Here is a 21,021-nt window from a genome sequence, read left to right on the forward strand (position 1 = left end):
GGAGACCTGATTCTCGTCTGTGCAGTTTAATGGGTTTTCTTTTCAGTCAGTAATCGTGGGGCAGGCGGGGGGTGGGGGTGGGGAGGAGGAGGCTCTGTTGCTGCTCATGCTGTTTGTGTTGTGTGGGTAAAAAAAACAAAGGGCTTGGTATTGTTGCTTTTAATGTGGCGCTTTCATTCATAGCGATATTTCTTTTTTTACAAACATCAAGAAACTGACTGCAAGACTGCTCATTAGTCCTGTACAGTTGTATGAAAGAGGTATTCTTGATAGTGTGCTTGATCAAAACAAGGGCTTGTTAATTAGAAATTAGAGGGGTTTTTAATTGATTTTTTTTTTTTAAAAATGAAGATTTTGGAAATTCACTGACCTCTTTCGCTTTATCCTGCATGAGCAGATTATGTTCATTTTACTTCTCCCTACTAGCAAGTGGACTATGATCTCTGGCTCAGGCTACATTCACACCATGCATTTTAAGCACTATGGCTTCCCCCCTCCCCAAAAATTATAGGAGCTGTAGTTATGTAGTGCTGAGAGTTATTAGGAGACCCCCCATTCCCCTCACATGACTACAATTCCCCCCCAAAAAACCCCGTGAAGGGGGATAGTTACAACACTCTGGGAACTTTACCTCCTTTAATTGTAAGACACCTTTGTACAAATAAAATAAACTTTGAGGTAAGGTAAGCTATGGATGGGTTCAGTGCCCCACTGTGCACTTATTTATTACATTTTTATCCCACCTTTCCTCCAAGGAGCTCAAGGTAGCACACAAGGCTCTCTTCTTCCCCATTTTATCCTTACAACAACCCTATGAGAGAGGTTAGGCTGAAAGACCAGGACTGGTCCAATGAGAATCGTGAATGGGGAAGTTTCAAGAGACACGAGGGGATACATTTTTATAAAAAAAAAGAGATTGGGATTTTGGCCCCCAGGGTAGAAGACCGCCTACTCATATTCTGCATCTTCAGGAGTTTGGCCAAAATGTGATTGCACTAGCTCTGCCTTTCCATTTTAACTAGATATTTTGTGATGCTGTTGGTTAGGGTAATCTGCTGTGCTTTGTTGCTGCTGCGGAATGGGACTTGACGTCATTATTGCTCTTGTTATTTCTGTGGCTTTTGAAAAGCACAGTATAGCTTATTAAATAGATTCATGTGGCATGGGAATGTAGATGCAGGGGCCAGGTGGGTCAATTGGCATGGGCCTACGATTTTTAGGGGGCTACTCCGAGTCCTCCTGGTAGAAGCAAAAGGGGTCCCTTTTGGTAAATATTATTGAAAGGGGGCCTACATTTCCCAACTGGCCTGGGCCTACTAACCAGCTTTGCACAGCCCTGAACATAGAAACATAGGGCGCTACCTTACACCAAGTCAGACCATTGGTCCATCAAGCTCAGTATTGTCTACATTGACTAGCAGCAGCTCTCCCGTATGTCAGGCAGGAGTCTCTCCCATCTCTGCCTGGAGATGCCAGTTAGGATTGAAACTGGGACCTTCTGCTTGCAAGGCAGAAGGTCTATCACTGAGCTATGGAACATGAAATTGGGTTTTTTTGTGCATTCCAAAACAGAACACATTTCTGTTCCACAAATGTAAGTGAGAGAGAACCCAAAGAAATATGCAAAAAGACTGGAAATGTTCCATACAGAAAAAAACCCATTTAATATAGCCCTTGGGGGGAATTCCGTTGCTTGGGAAAATAGGCATGAGTTGTCGTAGGCAGCACGCCTATGATAACAAATAAATACATCACTACAAGACTTGGTTGATTTAGTTCCAACAAGCCAATACATCTCCCCAGTTTTATTTGTCTAATGAAGATAAAAACAAGAGTGTGTCATAGTAGTGGATGGAGGCTTGCACTTGGACCAGAGGGACCTGGGTTTATGTCTCTGCTCAACTATGAAGCTCACTGGATGACCTTGCACTAATCATTGCCTCTCAACCTAACCTAACCTGACTGTAGTGAAAGGAATGATTTAGTTTGAGGTGTCATGCCAAAGTCTCCTACAACTCAGTGAGCGTGCGCACACACGTCTCTAATGCAGTGGTGTTTTTATTACCTTCCCTTCGCTGGATCAGGGCCATTCCAATCCATTCCAGAGTTGTGTAGGAGAGGGGTAAAGGCATTCTGCTCTCTGCCAAAAGTCAGTGGCATGAAACCCGGCAGTTCTGTCCATTCTCAGTGAAATATTTATTCCCTGAAAGGTCAGTTCTGGTTTTGCTTGTGCAAAGTAGGTAATCAAGCCATTGTGGTTGCCAACTGGCCATTTTTAGAGCATTTTGGGAGCCCCAGATGCCTGTAGAATATATAAAAAAGAGCCAGTTTTGGAGTTGAGCATTAGTGGGCTCCCCATCCTTTTTTATGTCCCCCCCCCAATCCTTGAATCTCCCCCATTTGTGTTTCTCCTTGGGCCAGTCACAGTCTCTCAGCCTAGCCTGCCATAGAGGGTTGTTTTGAGGATAAAATGGGGAGGAGCTCCTTGGAGAAAAGGTAGGCTAGAAATGTAATAAATAAATAAAGGAAGTTATCTGATAAAAAATAAATTGACACCCGTCTTGTGCTAGGGGAAGAGCAAAGCAAAAAAGCTACCTACGGGTTCATGTTAAACCATTAGCCATGGGTTTCCATGCAAATGCTGCTAATGCAGAAGTGGAGATTGTGTGCCAGGGGTTTGTCACTGATGTTCTGCTGGTGGGTTGTAAGTCCAAACTGCACAACACCTTACTTTTAAGTTGACCTCCATCAATTGCACCAACCCAATTTTTCAAAAAGAGAGAAAGCAAGAAATACAAGTGGAAATAATGGAAGAGAGGGGAGGGGAGAGAGAAACCAAGGCAGAGAAAGAGAGAAGAGGTGGTGGGGCAGCAATTGAGGAAGAGAAAGGCATAAGACACAGGCTGTATTCACATGTTACTTCATTCCATTTTCACTATGTCTCCCTAGCTGTTTCCACATTACGTTATGGATTATTTCTGGAAATGAGTTCTAAGCTTGCACTGTATTCCACTATACAGTAGTTCCAGAAGTGGCTTTTATGCCATCTGAAAGCTCATCTATAATGTGGAACTTAACAGTTAGGGAGATGTCATGCGCGCACACACACACACACACAGATAGAGAGATAGAAGGTTAAGTGAAAGGTAAGTTCTGGGCCTGCAAAGGCTGGAGACTCTTGCCCTGACCCTTCCTCTTTTCTCCTGAGCGGCAACTGGGTTTTCTATCTCCCTTTTGTCATGCATTGTTGCCTCCTGTGCTGTGTGCTGTGGTCGGTCTGCTTTTGCCCAGCCGTGGAGCATTTTTGTTCCTTTTCTCTCCTATTCTTTAACCTCAGTTGAGGTAATGAATGATCGCGGAGCTAATGAGCGGGCCGGCTTTGTCAGCGCTTTGTCAGCGCATGAGCCAGGTATTCTAAGCAAGCCTTTCCTCAGGGGAATTCACTTTTGTCCTCAGGCGTTTTGTTGGCTCGAACGGGAATCGTTTCTGAAAAGTAAATTAAATAGGTTTAGCTGCTTATCGTATCAAATGGCTTACGGCCAGCAAGTGCACAGTATTGGAATGGATTTTTGCCGGTAAAGGAAATCTTCTCTTTGAATTTTTTTTTTTGCTTAGGTGCTGGGAAATGGGTAAACATATCTCACAGAAGCACATATTTTAAACATACACTGCCCCCCCAAATGTTGGTTGTAAGTAAAGAAGTCAGAAGGTCAGAAGGTAGAGGGTGGCTCTTTTAAAGAGTACTGTTGCTAAAGGGTTAAAGCACTATCCTCTCATGCCTCCATGTGGATTTGTAAAAAATGAGGCTTCCCTACAGCTGGCAAAGGATCTTACTGCATTGCAGCTAGTGTTGACCTGCCTGTAAAAAAAGAAATAGTGTGCAGAATGATGGAGAGCCAGTGGAGCATCTTCCTTGGACACGGCCTTAGATGCCTTCAGAGCTACACCTAGGCAAGAACAATGTGAATTAAAGTGAGACTTACTTGCAGTGTAATAATAATAAAATAATAATAATAATAATAATAATAATAATAATAATAATAATAATAATAATGTGACAAAACATCAAACATTAAAACTTCCCTAAACAGGGCTGCCTTCAGATGTCTTCTAAAAGTTGTGTAGTTCTTTATCTCCTTGACATCTGGAAGGAGGGCGTTCCACAGGGGGGGCGCCACTACCAAGAAGGCCCTTTGCCTGGTTCTCTGTAGCTTCACTTCTCACAGTGAGGGAACCACCAGAAGACCTAGGAGCAGGACCTGTTCTGTTGGATACTTGGTTCATGACTCTCCCAATGGCAGTGCCTGATTCCTTTTATTCTACAAATGAATGCTTCCATGGAACAGATTTAGTGTGTGGCAGGAACGATTTCAGTCAGTGGAGGCTGCTCCATTAGGGTGAATGGGGCACTCCTCAGCCAGCCCCCACTTGCTTGCCTCCTTACTTACATCCACAGTACTACTCCCATCAGCCCCAGTCAGCCATGCCATGGCAGTTTACAACAATTCTGACCTCAATATAAGTCCCAGGGTACAGTCTGAAGGCACACAAGGCCACCATGTTGCTGAAGCAAAGTATGTCCTGGTATGGTCAGTGACTGCTTGGGAGCTACACCTTGGGTTCCAGGATGGAAGCATGATGGGATATAAATATACTGGTAATAAAATAATTCACAGTTTAAAAAAAACAGGGCACACTAAGAAGCCAGAATAACAACATAACCGATCCATGCATGCAAGGTTAAAATTCACTAAGAAACCTGGCAAAAAAAAAGTCTAAATTGCCCACTGAAGACATCAGAGAAAAGTCCATACTAAGAACTCCCTGCGAATTTGGAAGGTTCATATTAAAAAGCAAACCAAATGGATTTCATCGCTATCCATAAATTCTATCAGTTCTGTAAGCTGAGGGAACGCCGGACTAGTGAGATCAACAGTGGCAGTACTTTCACACATTAATTCGAGTGGATCAGCCAGTTTATATATAGATCTCTAGTATAAACCAACTGGGAAATGTGGAATTTGGGGGAATAAGTGGACTGCTTTGTTCAGGGCAAAGCTTATTATAAATCCTTTGCCTTTATTTGCTTCTCACAGTAACTCTTGCTTTTCAGATTGAGCTGTCTAATGCTAATGTGTTCTGCCAGGAGTGTTTGTGCTTTGGTGGGGCCAGTTTGGTCCTAGCCTCCCTAATGAAATCGCCAGTGTCTCTTTTCTAAAGTAATCAAAGCTGAGGCTCTGTGCTGCGCGAGGCAGGGAGCATGGTGCCGTCATTTGGTCCTTGTGTGGCACAGTAATCACTGCATGGACACATTTCTGATTTCATTGCTGGAAAGCAATTTGTGAAATGAAGGAAATGCAAAAAAAAAAAAAAGTAACAATAGTAACTGAGAAATCGGAGCGTCTACTGACAGCTGTTGGCTCCCAGTATGAGTTTGTGTGGATCGCTTGGGCAAAACAGAAAAAAACCCTGTGAAATAAATTATATTTCAGACTTAGGAATGTAAAAGGGAAAGAGCAAATTTGGGGGACGCAGTTCATTATGTTTAAACTATTTCTATATTGCCTTCCATGTAAACACCAAAAGGTGGTATACAAAAAGGCATTAAAATTTATATGCAGAATAAATGAAGTAACAGTCAACTTTATGACAAAACGGGCACATCAAGTTCTTACGAACAACTGGTGTCCGTGTCTGGCAAGGGCTGGAGTGAATAAATAAATAAATAGCAGTTGTCAGAATGCCAGTCACTGTCTGCTTTAATTGAGAGGAGAGGTGATCTGAGAAAGAAGGTACTTCTACCAAAAGGGCTGTCCTCTTATGAATATAAGAGGTTGGGTAGAGAAAGACCATAGCTTAACAGCAGATGGCATAGTAAAGTTTGCGCGGTGTAAACTGACTGGTGGAGCCAATCTGGCATTCCTGATGGCGCATTTGCACTTTGCAAACCTCCTCTCCATCTCAGTGTGTTGCAGTGACTCAGCCGGATGGAGGTCAGGTGGGCAAAACAGCCCCACCATCATCTGCTGCTGGCATAGCCTTTGAACATATTCTACAAATTTGAGTGTGATCAGCATTAGAGCCCGTTACACATTTACTAAATGTTTGGAAATTATAATCAACAGCACATTTACTATAACAGGATTTCTTGCTAGTTTGCTAGAATTTGGGTAGGGCAATTGGTGGCGTGGAGAGAAAACTGTTCTATTATAATTCATAAGACTCGATTTCACATTTTTTCCACATTTCTTACATGAAAAGTGGACCCCCCCCCTATTATTTCCACAAATATTTTGCCTCACTTAAAAGTGGCATCTTACAGGTAAGGTAACGGTAAAGGACCCCTGGACGGTTAAGTCCAGTCAAAGGCGACCATGGGGTTGCGGCGCTCACCTTGCTTTCAGGCCAAGAGAAGAAGAGTTTGGATTTGATATCCCGCTTTTCACTACCCGAAGGAGTCTCAAAGCGGCTAACATTCTCCTTTCCCTTCCTCCCCCACAACAAACACTCTGTGAGAGCTGGCGGTTGTCCACAGACAGCTTTCCGGGTCATGTGGCCAGCATGACTAAGCCACTTCTGGTGCAGCAGGACCCCGCAAAAGAGGCTAGAGTGCACAGAAACACCCTTTACCATTCTGCCACGGCGGTACCTATTTATCTCCTTGCACTGGCATGCTTTCGAACTGCTAGGTTGGCAGGAGCTGGGACAGGACAACGGGAGCTCACCCCGTTGTGGGGATTTGAACCGCTGACCTTCCGATTGGCAAGCCCAAGACTAGAGGCTCAGTAGTTTAGACCACAGCGCCACCCGCGCTTACATCTTACAGTTGGGATACTCACTCACCAAAACAGGATAGAGTTTTTCAAGAGGCTAGATTTTTCTCGCAAGCTATTCTGGATCCAAGAATTATTGAATTATAAGTAAGAATTACTGAATTATAAGTAAGTAAGTATTGTAAGTGAATCGAAATAGGATGAATTAATTCCCCATTCAGATATTTAAATAACCTAGTATTCTACATGCTGTGAAATGGACAATATCACACTAATCTTGTGCAGTTTAATCACCCATGCCTTTGTAACTTCCTGGTAGACTATGGTAATATATTTTTCTGGGGCTGCCTTTTAGGACTCCTCATAAATTTGCTTAATAATAGAATGTAGAATTCTGCCGTCTAACACCTGTGGATCTCATATTGTACTAGTGATCGAGAATCAGCACTGGCTTCTTGTTACTTTCTGATGATAGCAATTGAAGCCATGGGCTTTAACTTGTCAAGCCCCAAATGCCTTGGATGAAATATATTTCTCCACCCTGCCAAGAGGACTGCATCTCTGCATTCATGTAGAGTCTGTCCCTCAGCTACGAAAGTCCCACAAGTCCAAGTTCCTTGGAGAAGTAATATAAAACTTTTAACATGTCATTTTGGGGTAGATCATTCCTGTGAGGTGCTGTCACTCTCTTAGTTTTGTTTCTGTTCGGTTTTATCCTGTCTGTGCTTTTATCGGTTACTGTTGGCTATTTGGAATCTTCTGAATTGAAGGCAATTTACAGATAAAATAACTCATGCTTTTGTTATTTCATTTTATTGAATGTGTTTTTATACTGCCCTCCAATTAAAATTTTCCAGGTTAGTTTACAGTAGGCCATAAAACACAATAAACAAGAGCAATTGGGAAAACAGTAAGTTATATCACTACAAGTATGTACTAAAAACAACCACAAAATAAAACACACCACAGTTTAACAGAGTTATGATGTCCAGTGAAATTAGCTGGCAAAATTATACAGGATTGAGATTGGTCATCACCTATTCCTCCCCCCCCCCAACCAGTGGCAGTAACTCAGGCAATTAATTGGCCACCAGGGAATATCACTTTGTGCGATGAATATGCCACCTGACAGCCATTGACCAAGCCTTCTGCAGGCCCGCAGTGCTGTTTACACTTCATTCACTCTCTTAAAGATGTTCTTACAGAGTGTGGCTAGGAGCTAATTTATTTTTTATGAAGACAACGATTCCAGAGAACAAGATAGGAACTTAAATCATGTATGTTGCAATGCAGTCTCCCCAAAGCGGGGGAAAGTGGTGATCTACCAAATAATTCAAAAGGGTAGAATGGATTTTGGAATCCATTCATTTGAGCTAATGGTCTGTTGCCTGGTTTTGGCAGGGGTCGTGCATGAAGAGAGCTCGTCTTTTTAATCTTCCACGTATGCTCCAGAGCAGGCTTCCTCAGCCTCAGCCCTCCAGATGTTTTTGGCCTACAACTCCCATGGTCCCTAGCTAGCAGGACCAGTGGTCAGGGATGATGGGAATTGTAGTCTCAAAACATCTGGAGGGCCGAGGTTTAGGAAGCCTGCTCCAGAGCAAGGGTTGCCAAAGTGTCACCCGTGGATGCGCATGCACTTAAAGAGATCTCTCCTGGTACCTACAGGGTCCCTTCCCCCTGCCTTTCCTCCTGGTTTGCAAATGCAGCCATGCACCCCAAAAGGTTGGCAACCCTTCCCCCAGCATGTTCTGGAATTGGGTGGGGTGGAATCCATAAAAAGGGACCAAGGTTTAATGACTGGAGTTCAAATTTCAAAGGTACTTTTCATGTTTTGTTCTGGTTGGTTTTTTGATCCCCTCCCCCCCCTTCGCCCCTGAGGAAGAACTATTGGGCCTAAGGTCATTGAGGGAATGGAAGTTCGTGCAGGTAGCCGGGAATTGTGGACATGTCTAGAGTCATAGTTCAGTGGTAGGAAGAAGAAGAAGAAGAAGAAGAAGGGGAGGAGGAGGAGGAGTTTGGATTTGATATCCCACTTTATCACTACCCTAAGGAGTCTCAAAGCGGCTAACATTCTCCTTTCCCTTCCTCCCCCACAACAAACACTCTGTGAGGTGAGTGGAGCTGAGAGACTTCAAAGAAGTGTGACTAGCTCAAGGTCACCCAGCAGCTGCATGTGGAGGAGCGGAGATGCGAACCCGGTTCACCAGATTACGAGTCTACCACTCTTAACCACTACACCACATGCTTTCCCTATGTCCCCACTGTGGAAGGATGTGTGGATCCAGATTTGGCCTCCACGGTCACTTACGGACTCAACTGTTAAAACTGTGTTTATGGAATCGGCTATGAGTGATCGTCAAAGAAGAAGATGAAGAAGACATGCTTTGCACACAAATGGTTCAATTCCTAGCATCTCTGGGTAGGGCTGGAAAGGACTCATTTTTGAAATCGTTGAGAACACGTGCTAGTCAGTGTGGAAAATACTGGGCTAAATGGATCACTGATCTTATTCTGTACATGTTATCAGTTTTAGTGTCTAGGACTATAACTTTATTAAAAAGCTTCTTGATTATTGTAATTCTGCAGCCCCTTTCCATCTTCTCTTAGACCTTCAAGATGGTGACCTGTTCTGTGTTTGACAGAATATTTATGGATTAGCCAGGAGTCTATTAGCAAGAAAAATGGGCAATTTGGGGTCTCATTTAGACTTACAAATCAGTCACTGTCTGTAATCATAGCCAATTAGGCTCCTTTTGTCATCTTCCTCCATTTAAATTTCCCCTTAACATTACATAAAATTAGAGAAAGTTCAAAGAAAGTATCTTGCAATACTGTACACACTTCCTTGGGAATAAGGGTGCTTCCAAATGGGGGTTTAAAATTGTAAATGGGTCACTGAGATATCAGAAAAGGGTTGGTTTTCTTGGAGTGGGGATATGAGCTGGCATTTTGATGATAACAATGTTGTGTGGACACAACAAAAAAACTTGCATGCATGATACTGATTCAACAATAAACACCCATACAGGGCCGTCTTACCCATAGGCGTTAGGGGTGCGGGGCACCTGGTCGCCGGGCTCTCAGGGGCACTAGGTCAAGAGGCTGGAGCCCAAGAGTTGAGTCGGGGAAGTGCCCGCCTGTTGGTCAGAGCACCACGGCGGGCTCTTCTGCTGCCGGCGGCTCTTGGTTTCGGGGACGACTGAGCCAGCAAGGTGCTGAGGCGGCCGGTTGGCTCCGCCCTCCTGTGCACCTGGGATTGGGCAACCTGGAGGGGGGTGGTGCCGGGTGGATCTTTGCACCCCGGTGCCGCATATGCTTAAGACAGCCCTGCATCCATATGAAATCACCTAAGTCACGCTTATCTCAGTCGGACTTTTTTCTGTATAGGAGTTAGTTCTCCTTAAAGATAAAGAGCACAAGCCTCTATTGTCCTGTGGAATTTTTTTAAAAAGAGAAATGTGTTAGGGTTCTCTTTTATTCTTCAAGACCCAACTTTCTGGTGTAGTATCAGTTTGAGACTTGCCTCCCTTCCTGCATGTGTATTAGTTATAAAAGATTTGTATACCTCCTCCTTGTAATAAAATCTCGTAAGTGGCTTACAAGAAACATTTAATTATCAACAAAAACCAGTTGATTTTTCTGGTGTAGCACCCCCCCTTTTTTTGTACCGCTAGGTTTGTAGCTATTCAGATGCCTTTGTGGGCTTGTTTCTTACATCATGTTTTCTTCACAGGGCCATTTGCACAGTGAGTAATACACACAAAGTCTGTTTCAGAAGAATAATTAAAAACAACAACAACAACCCCACATTACTTTTGTAGAAAAGATCAAATCAGACAACAGATGGGAGCCTCCAGCTGGAAACCCTCCAAACCACTCTTTCTATCCCTCGGGACTCCCCCCAGGCAACCCCCAAGAATTCAGGGTAGGATTCTTCTCAGGAGCCCCATATGTGGAAGCCCTGCACAAGGACTTCTACATGTGCAATGGGGCTGTACTCCTCTGCTCCCCCTGCACACTTTCTGAACCCCCCAAATTGACTCTGGTTGGAATGTGACTTTGAACTGTGATAATGCCTCTTGCTTTGGAGATGGAAAGATGGGCGGGGGGTAGGGGGTGTAGAAACCTCTGATGCCTGGAATGTAGCCTATCATGCAAAAGCAAGGGCAGCATCCATGGCTCCACCCACTATTGTCTTTGGCTCCACCCACCCCTGGAAGGTTGTCCATGAGAAAACGCAGCCCGTGGGCTGGAAAGGGTTCCCTGTTCAAAAAGCGCACACTGGTCCGTCTAGTTGTAAAGCTTTCCCCCCTCTGCGTTCTTATTGAGGAAGACAGAAACACCCCCCCATACTTTGATGGAGTCCGTCCTTAGAGATTGAACTAAAGCAGCCCTAAATTCATGAAGTGAAAAACACTGTCGCGTCGCAAGCAGAAAGCCAAAACAGCCTTTGTCTGGGGTGCACCGCTCTCAGGCAACTCGTTCCTAGAGGTGCACTGCACACCTTTGGCCAAGCAAACACGTTAGGCTGGGCGAACCACAGATGTGGTTCTCGTACTCTGGGTCATGCCGCGTACGGTGCTGCCTCTGGGATGGAGAAGGCGACGCATCCTCTGGCACAAGTAACACCAGTTGAGGTGACAGCGTGCCGTGGCCTGCCTGTCACGTCGAGGTGTCAATTAAGCTGATTTATGCTCTTCTGGGTAAATAAACAGAATGCTCTCTGCACTCTGAGATTCTGCTATGTAGCAAACAATTTTTTCCCTGACACCATTGGGAACCTAGTAGATAGACATCCTAGTCCCCTTCCTGTATATTTTAGCTGTGCTGTCAGCATTTCCCATCTTCTCTTTTCCCTGTTTAAATATCTAGATTTTAGGGTAATTAAACATTCAAAGATAATCAAATAACCAGAGGTAATTAAATGATTCAAATGATTTGGGGCCTTGGATATTTTTTGACCAGGGGTCAGTAAACTTTTTCAGCAGGGGGCTGGTCCACTGTCCCTCACACCTTGTGGGGGGCCAGACAATATTTTTTTGGGGGGGAGGAGAATGAATTCCTATGCCCCACAAATAACCCGGAGATGCATTTTAAATAAAAGCACACATTCTACTCATGTAAAAACACGCTGATTCCTGGACCGTCTGCGGGCTGGATTAAGAAGGTGTTTGGGCCGGATCTGGCCCCCTGGGCCTTAGTTTGCCTACCCATGTTTTTGACCAATACGAGCCATGCTGCACACAGAGATCTCCCCCACCAACCCCCGGCTGAGACACGAATGATATGCTGCCTCTTTCTTTCTTTTGCCCTTTATTGTTTGTCGGGTTTCGTGGGTTGCTTAAACTGCAAGGCCATCTGAGCATTAATTTCATTTCTGCTTTTAATAAATAAATAATGGGGTTAGCAGGGCCAGGTCGGTGTCCCTCATTTGCATCCCACGCCACTCGCAGGAAGCCACCATTACCTCAGCCTCACGCCCAAACCTAAGAGGCTGTGAAACCTTAGAGACAGGTGAAAAAAGGCTTTCCCATGTAAACAATGCTCTGCCAATCACTCCCACCCAAATGCACTCGCCGTGGGGAAATAGTCATTTCTTTCGTGAGCCAGAGAATCATAGTTTCTTAATGCCAACGTGATACCTTCCAGGTGTTGCTGATTACAACTTCCATTTGACGTAGCTAGCATGGTTTTCATGCACCACCACAATTCAGATATTATTTATTATTATTATTATTATTAAAAACACAAGTACGAAGTTTTTGTGAATGTAATATTACTATTTCATATGAATGAAGATGGGTGTACGCCCTATGCAACATTACCAAAGAGGAATGGATGCTAATGGCTACCTTAAATAAGCAGGACTTACAATATGAGAGTAGCACCCCCAAAGTGCAGGATGAAGCCCCCTTCATACATCCACATGTTCTACTAGACCGGCCATCTAGTTAGACGTAGCAACTGCCTTTGGTAACTCTATCCCTACACAGCTAGTGTGACTGAGAGCTCTTGAATAAATGAATTTAATAGATTTCGACAACTGGTACCAATGCCATGGTCTCTGTGCTTTCCCTCTCTAATCCCAGGTTGCATTCATGACATGGTCAATGGTCAGGGATGATGGGATGATGGGAGAGCCAGTGTGGTGTAGTGGTTAAGAGTGGTAGACTCGTAATCTGGGGAACCGGGTTCGTGTCTCCACTCCTCCACATGCAGCTGCTGGGTGACCTTGGGCTAGTCACACTTCTTTGAAGTCTCTCAGCCCCACTCACCTCACAGAGTGTTTGTTGTGGGGGAGGAAGGGAAAGGAGAATGTTAGCCGCTTTGAGACTCCTTCGGGTAGTGAAAAGCGGGATATCAAATCCAAACTCTTCTTCTTCTTCTTCTTCTTCTTCCACAACATTTGGAGGGTTACCACATTGGCTACCACTGCTTTATGCGACTAGGAATATGAACACAATAAGTGCCTTTAAACATGGCAGGATACACATTGAATGCTTAGGCAAGTAAGCACTTTACCTGTGGTCTTCAGCATGTTTGGTTCAACCCTCTCTTCCCCATCTGCAGTAGTAATGCTGGCTTGTTTTACTGGGCTGTTGAGATAATGTGCATCAAGTGCTTGGGATGCTGTACAAATGTTTTGTGGTGATTTAAATGGGTTTGTAGTGATGGTGGTGATTAGATATGAATGAGATGAAGGGATTACTGTGCTTTCTGAGTGTGTCCATTCAGATATCCATGCTGCACATTTCCTCAGTGAGCTTTGGATAACAGGTGAGAAGGGCATAGCTCAGTGGCAGTACACATGCACTACGTGGAGAAGGTCCTGGGTGATGGGAAATACATTTACTGAAGAGCCACTGTCAGTTAAAGCAGAGGTAGAATGGACAATAGGTCAGATCTGATAGAAGCAGCTTCCTAGTTCCTAAGCTTCCATTGAAGTCCAGTTCCAGCTGTGCTGTATTTCACAATAAAGTATTCTGCGGGTTAATTTTACTGTTGATTTTTTTCCCCTCAGAGGCTCATTAATGCTACCAGTGCTGGAGTCAATCCTGTCGGAGATCCCGTTAACAGCAGCAGTCACTGGGACCTTGGAAGTGCCTTTTTCTTCGCTGGAACCGTCATCACAACTATAGGTATGCATTTACATAGTAGTTAAGGTAGAGGCAGAGATGGAAATTATCAGGGTTTTTAGGGCTGTTCATGTAGGCAAACAATCCTGATCAGTTTCTGCGTGGAAAATAGGGGCAGGCAGCACAACCCCACCACAAGCTGTCTTTCTGTCTTAATTCTGCTCTCTCTCTCTCTCTCTCTCTCTCTCTCACTCACACACACACACACACACACAAATACAGAGATCAACAATCCAGTGCCCCTGGGCACCATGGCACCCACAAAGGTCTTCATTGGTGCCCCCTAGGCACGCACCCCAGATACTTAGGTTTCTTTCTTTTTTTAAAGCAGCAGTCTGGTCCTCCTAGAAAGAAAGTTATGAAGCAAAATGTGCAGGTAGCTTTCTAAGCAATTTATGTGATGTGAGCTTGCTGGGTACTCTTGGCTGTCAGTATTTTAGCTAATGAGAAAAGGCAAAGCTGTGATTGATAAGTGAGTTGTTTGGACACAAGGCAATAGGAACCCCTTGGGGTCCTAAAGAGCTGCTCCCCCCCGGTCTTATTGGAATCTCCCTAACCGTGTCTTGGTTTGCACATCCAAGAGAATGTACCAGCTCCTGGCAAGAAGCTTGCACCTGCTTTTCTCCCCTCCTGGGATTCCTAGGTCAGCACAGGATGACAGCTAAGCCAAGGTTTGAATTAACAATTCACACATCTGTAGGCATATATTTATTGAATTGTAGGTAGATGCAGAGATTGAAAACCAGAGTGCCAAATGCAGGTTCTTGGCTATTGGAAGGATGAGCAGAGTGCATTTTTCCAGGGGCTGAAACTTCATCCTGTATTCTGAACTTAACAATGACATCAACACAAGAGTGAGAGAGAACAGAAAATAATAGCATAGATTGTAATCCAAACTCTTGCCATCTTGCAATTGTGCTACTGATGTTAACGCAGATGGCGCTCTCTGTTTTGACTCTGGGTTATGAGGTGGTCTTTAATGGGGGCAAAATAACAATATAAGTATTTCAATTAAAATTAATATTGAAATGATAAGAGATCAAGTTGATAGGAAGCTCAGCTTCTGGATCAATATGCAAATGTACTGCAGCATTATATGTGAAGATATTAATTAATTGGGCAATGAGCTGCATGGCTGATCTTGCATTCCCAACAAGGGGAATCCTATGCAAGTAGATCTCTTTGCATGCAGACCTTCTGAGGAGCTGGGATGCTACACGATCAGGTTTCTACTCTGATAAGGACATAAGAGGAGCCCTGATGGATCAGGCCCTGTTTCTAGTCATATTATTTCTCCTAGCTGCTGATATTCTGCCAGAGTCCACCCCTTGTTAGGGCTGCTTTCTCTTTCCTGCTTTACTCACATGGGTGATCCAGTTCAATACAATCAGAGGGAATCTAGGGAATTTGATGTTGTTGGGATGGTTACTGACATCACTGACGGCAGCAGCTGTTCAGAGTTAGGGCAGTGCTTCCTGGATAGAACACTTCTGAGGACATCAAAGCAATCATTGGCTCATTTTGCCCCACAGTGCCTCTCTACTACTACTGTGCCATGATGTAGTATCCTTTCAGACGTAGCGTTGAAGGGAAATGCTGGCGCTAATCCATTTAAGGAGTGTGTGTGTGAGAGAGGAGAGTGATGGAGGGACAGAGGGATCCTACAGTCTTTTGCAGGGTGCATGACAGATCTAATCTAAAAAGCTTATCCTTTGTTTTGCTTGTTTCTGGGTCTGAATAATTCATTCTTGGTCTGATCTCTGTACATGGGTGCATGTTTCCAATGTGAAAGTGCATTTTTATTGCCAGGCTGCAAACCGCTGAAATGAAATGGATTTTAATGGAGTAGGCAGTAAAACGGTCTGAACTTTGGTGCCGTAACTATACTTTTCATTTCTGCCTCTTGTTTCAATGAAAAGAGGTGAGTTGAGGAAACCCAGTACAACAGATAATGAAGCAATGAAGTCTGTCTAAGTGGCAGTACATTGATATCAATGAACGTCTGTTGGATTAAATTGTCTGCAGCTATGGGTAGCACACACACACACACGAGAGAGAAAGAGAGAGAGAGAGAGAGAGAGAGAGAGAGAGAGAATATGAATGGGAAACCTACAAGCTGCAAATCTAAAATAGGTCTACCAGGCCTCTCCATTTGACCCAACAAGCCATTTGGCTAACTGACACCCACCTGTCATCGTATATGATGTCACATGTGAGGCAAGTAAAGAGATCTGACACAACCAAAAGGGGGTTTACAGGCACAGCCAGTCAGCTGATTGGCAGCACCAGTAAGCCTGATGTAAAGTGCTGTGTGTACAGGACTTTGCAAGTCCCAACAGTCAGCTGATTGCCAAGTCTTGTGAAGCCCTTTGCAAAGTGCTATACGATATGGTGCATTGCAAAACCCAGCAGTCAACTGATTTTCAGAGCTCAGGAAGCCCTTGGCAAAAGCACTCTGAAAGAGAGGCCTTGTGAAGCCCCTTGCATAGCACTGACGAGTCAATGCTGTTCCAAATCCTTATTGCAAGATTCAGAACTGCAGCCTGAAAATGTGATTACCCTGTTGAGTCACACTCCCATAAGCAGTCAATTTGCAAAGGCTGTATGCAGTAGCATGACAAAGCATGGCTTTCCTTTAGCAAAAGTCTTGTATCCTGCTGTGCTGACAAAAACGCGTTTCAGATTAATCAAATGATAGGTTTCATTAGGAACTCAGTTCCATGAAGAAATGGTGGAAATGGCGGGGTCTGCAGGTTTTCAGGGCAATTAACTCCCGAGCCGCTGTGAATCCCATTTAAATGGAGGACCAGGCAGTGGCCTGCTAACCCAAAGTACGTCTTATAGAGATGAGCACAATGTATAGACGGGTTCATACAACCTTGCTCCTGTGGCTATATCCTGGCAATAGCTCCCTCTGATTGCACCAGTTCCTGATGGGCATTATCCATTATCTTTCTTGGTTGAGAAAATGTTTGTCCTGTGTGTTTTGTGTGATGTCTGAATAGACATTGCAGTTCACATCTCAGATTAGATCTGCTGGCTGGGAGGGCTCCAGGCTCTTGCCTGAAATGGATCCCCCATTCATTGGCAGATAGATGCTATCCTTACATGCTTCCTCGGTTGGGGTGGCTGTGCTTGAACCAGCAGAAGAGGACCCTGTTTCTTAGAACTGAGCTCCCCCACTCACCCCAATCAGGCAGATTTCCAAGTACCCCAGTGAATCTGCCAGTGCCAGTGAATGAGGACCATGTTTCAATTGAGAGGCTGGAGTCCTTTCAGCCAGCAATTGGGGAAGGACCACAGCTCAGTGGTAGAGCATGGAATAAGTCCCATGTTCAATCCCCGGCATCTTCACATAGGCCTGGGAAAGGAAGTGGCTTGTCAGGTAGGAAGGAACTGCTGTGCTGGTTTCCTGGCAGGTCAGTAGCTGTTGCTTACAGGAAGGGAGAGGGACAGGGAAGTCAGGAGGTTAGCACGGTGCATCTACATCTGCAGAAATGCTGGATTGCACTTTGCTGGATTGCACCCTGCTGGTGCATTTGCGCTACCTACCAGGAAGCTACCACATCGGCTCAGCTCCAGCTGGTAAGCTGCTTCTAGCTGGGATTGTATCCTCTATGAAGCCCAAGAGAGCCATTGCTAGTCAGTGTAGATGGCACTGAGCTAGGTGGACCAGTGGTCTAACTTAATATGTAAAGGTAATAGGGATGCGGGTGGTGCTGTGGTCTAAACCACTGAGCCTCTCGGGCTTGCTGATCAGAAGGTCAGCGGTTCGAATCCGCACGATGGGGTGAGCTCCCGTTGCTCTGTCCCAGATCCTGCCAACCTAGCAGTTCGAAAGCATGGGAAAGTAAATGGCATTTCCATGTGCTGTGGCTTCCGTCATGGTGTCCTGTTGCACCAGAAGTGGCTTAGTCATGCTGGCCACATGACCTGGAAAAATGTCTGTGGACAAACGCCGGCTCTCTCGGCCTGAAAGCGAGATAAGCGCCGCAACCCCATAGTCTCCTTCGACTAAACTTAACCGTCCAGGGGTCCTTTACCTTCTTTAACCTTCTATTTTTTTAAAATAATTTTAATTAAATTTTAACTAAAAACATACATAAAAGAAAACACATAACTACACTTAACAACATACACAAAAACACTACAAAAACAGTAATCTATTACTTTTCTATTATGATCCTTCCTCACATCATAGTGGGACTTCCTCCTGTCTCCTCCTCCTGCGTCCCTTGTAAATACCTTTTTTGTAACCTCCGAAATTTCCTATAATTCTATTCTGTTTTTAAACTTTAAATTCATTACTATCTCATAGCTCTTAACATTTATTTTAACATTACCTAATTGCTCACACTTATATCTTACTTTAATCCTTATCACCTTCTAATTTAATCATCTATCTTCTACTCTACAGCCTATCTTATCCTTGGGTTATATCTGACTTTCAATCATACAATGATCTTTCAAATACAATTTAAAATTTTTCCACTCTTTCTCCACCGCGCTGTCTCTCTGGTCCCGGAGTTTCCCGGTCATTTCTGCATGCTCCATATAGTCCATCATTTTCATCTGCCATTCTTTACCTTCTAACTCAATATAAGGTGGATTCCTTTGTTCCTAATTCCTGGCCACTTTGAAATTATTCCGCTGTGAATATATTTGATTGCTTCCCCCCCCCCCCAACATCTTTTGTTGTTTGCTTCCCTGATTGCCTTTGGGGGGAGGGAGGGCTAGATTAAATCTAGTGAATAACTACCTGTGAATAAACACCTCATGTTTGGAACAGGGCTCTTGCTTTTGGGTATCGTGCAGCTCCTTTTGGTGGGCACAAACCCAACGTAACCTCAGACGAGATCAGAGAGGTTTGCAAGTCAGGGTCAACATACCCAATACCTGCAGTATGTCCAAGGCCTTTCAGTGAATCATGCTGCTTCTCCCATTCTTTTAACCAGAGATTTCTTTAGATGCGGGTTAAGTAAAGGGATGTTTCAGCATGTTGACAGTTCAAACAGTCACAAAATGCTGCACTACCACACACTTCAGTGTCATTCAGGTGAGGATAATGCACTTTGAGCAAAGTGCTAATAGCTGCTAAAAGGGCTTCAACGGATGTGCAGTTCAGCGAGGAAGAGAAAGGAACAACGGTAAGGTTCCTTTTATTTGCGTCAATGGTCCGCTTCTATATCTGTGCAGAAATCAGTTGGGAGCCCTTTGTATTCATTTCCATTACTCTTACTTAAAAAGAATTTGCTACAATTACTTCTTACCCAGGAAATGGTTAAAGGTTCAACTGGTAACAGCTGCAAAATTATTTCTGAGTTGGGTTTTTGTTGTTGTTGTTGTTGTTGTTGTTGTTGAACCTGACAAACTTGTGTTTAAAAATGTGTATTGCAGACAGGCAATAAGAGAATTGGGACTAGCTGCGGCTCCCTGTTGAGTACACTTGGTGACTAGTGGGGTGTTTTTTGTGCAGTGTGTGAAAAGGTAGTCAGATAATCAGTAATCAGATATCACTTCATTTTACTTTATGGCAAGATAGCATTGTGTCTTCCTGCTACTTAGCATGATGGCTATGTCCTGAGTCCATAGTTGGAGGCAGTAATACTTCTGAATCCCAGATGCTGGAAACCACACGAGGGGAGGGTGCTCTTTTGCTCGAATCCTGCTTGTGGGTCTTCCACAAGCACCTGGGTGGAATCTACACACACATAAAAACCGTTCTGAGGAGCATTTTTAAAAAAATACATCGAATTTTCCATAAGGCTGACCATCGCCCTCTAGTGTCACATTGAATATTGCACTTAAGACACACCTAAAACATTTCATTTGCAGCTGTATAACTGAGTCCCTGGTTAGCCACTGTCAGAACAAGATGCTGGACATGATCCATCAGGCTCTTCTGGTGATGTTCCAGTGGCATTATTCCTTTTGAGGAGTTGCTAACATAAGCTGGCATTTATTGAAGTGGAATCCATTGTAATTAATTAACATGACTAAGTTAGATCCATTAATTTCAATATCTTCTTTGAGTAAAACTTTGTTGAATACCACCCAGACACCTTTAAAATACACTGGAACAATCTCCACATGATCATCAACATCAGATGCCAGTATCTGTCTGCCAAGAACTCTTATCTGTATCTCATTTTTACTTTGTCAGTGAGGACTCAACCTCCACTCCTTTTGTTTTCATCCAGAATTTGATATGTTGTAACCCCAGATTCGGACTTGACTGGACCTAATGGTCAGGGGACCCTTTACCTTTTACTTGGTTAATAGGTTCAAAAAAGCTTCTCAATAAAGTTAACAATGACAACAAAAGAAATAGAGTGCTGACAAGTATGCTTTGTTTATGGGATTCACATCAAGTTGAACACTTGTGCAGGTGTACATAAAGCTGGAAGTTCAGCCCCACAGGGTGTATAAATTAAGACAAGGTGAATGCAATACTCTCCACACCCCATTTTTATTCTCTTTCTGGCAACACAAAGCAAGTGAGATACGAAAAACTCCAAGAATGATTTTCGTGAACACAGCTCTTGCACCACCTGCAAATGTGCTCCAGAGGCTTGGAGGAATTCCTAGAGCAGATTTGGGGGTGCATGGTTGGAAGAGAGGCAGGGGAGGTTCTGTTGCATTTGAGGAACTCATTCCACATGTGCAGTGTAACTGGATATAACCTCATGAGGAGATGTGGGGCAATAGAAATGGGAAATTCCTCATTCTGTGTATACCTTCATTGTTATTTAGCATCTCTCCCTTTTTCATTTCCTCAATGACTCTTCAGATACTGATCTGAGAGATGTGGGTGATTTTTTCTCTCTCTCTCTTTCAACAGGGTATGGAAACATTGCCCCAAGCACAGAAGGTGGAAAAATTTTCTGTATTTTGTATGCCATCTTTGGGATTCCACTCTTTGGCTTTCTGCTAGCTGGCATTGGTGACCAGCTTGGGACCATCTTTGGAAAGAGCATCGCACGAGTGGAAAAGGTTTTTCGAGTAAGATTGAAATGGCTTTATCTCTTTTTAGTCTTGAACCCTAATGACAGGTCATACACATGGCTAGAAGATTTTGAGTGGTAAGACACAGTGTGAGTTAGGAGTTAAAA

The 21,021-nt window shown here is 44.0% G+C and overlaps 1 protein-coding gene across 1 annotated transcript in view; it reads left to right on the forward strand.

The window, feature by feature from the left end:
• Window positions 1-21,021, forward strand: part of KCNK10 (potassium two pore domain channel subfamily K member 10) — a 72,785-nt gene that overhangs the window by 33,931 nt on the left and 17,833 nt on the right. Inside the window, exons 3-4 of the mRNA XM_033141627.1 lie at window positions 13,795-13,912; window positions 20,751-20,911. Of these exons, the coding sequence (XP_032997518.1) occupies window positions 13,795-13,912; window positions 20,751-20,911 (279 nt within the window). The remainder of the gene's footprint in view (window positions 1-13,794; window positions 13,913-20,750; window positions 20,912-21,021) is intronic.

This window comes from Lacerta agilis, chromosome 1 (assembly GCF_009819535.1).
Source record: "Lacerta agilis isolate rLacAgi1 chromosome 1, rLacAgi1.pri, whole genome shotgun sequence".
Lineage (NCBI taxonomy): Eukaryota > Metazoa > Chordata > Lepidosauria > Squamata > Lacertidae > Lacerta > Lacerta agilis.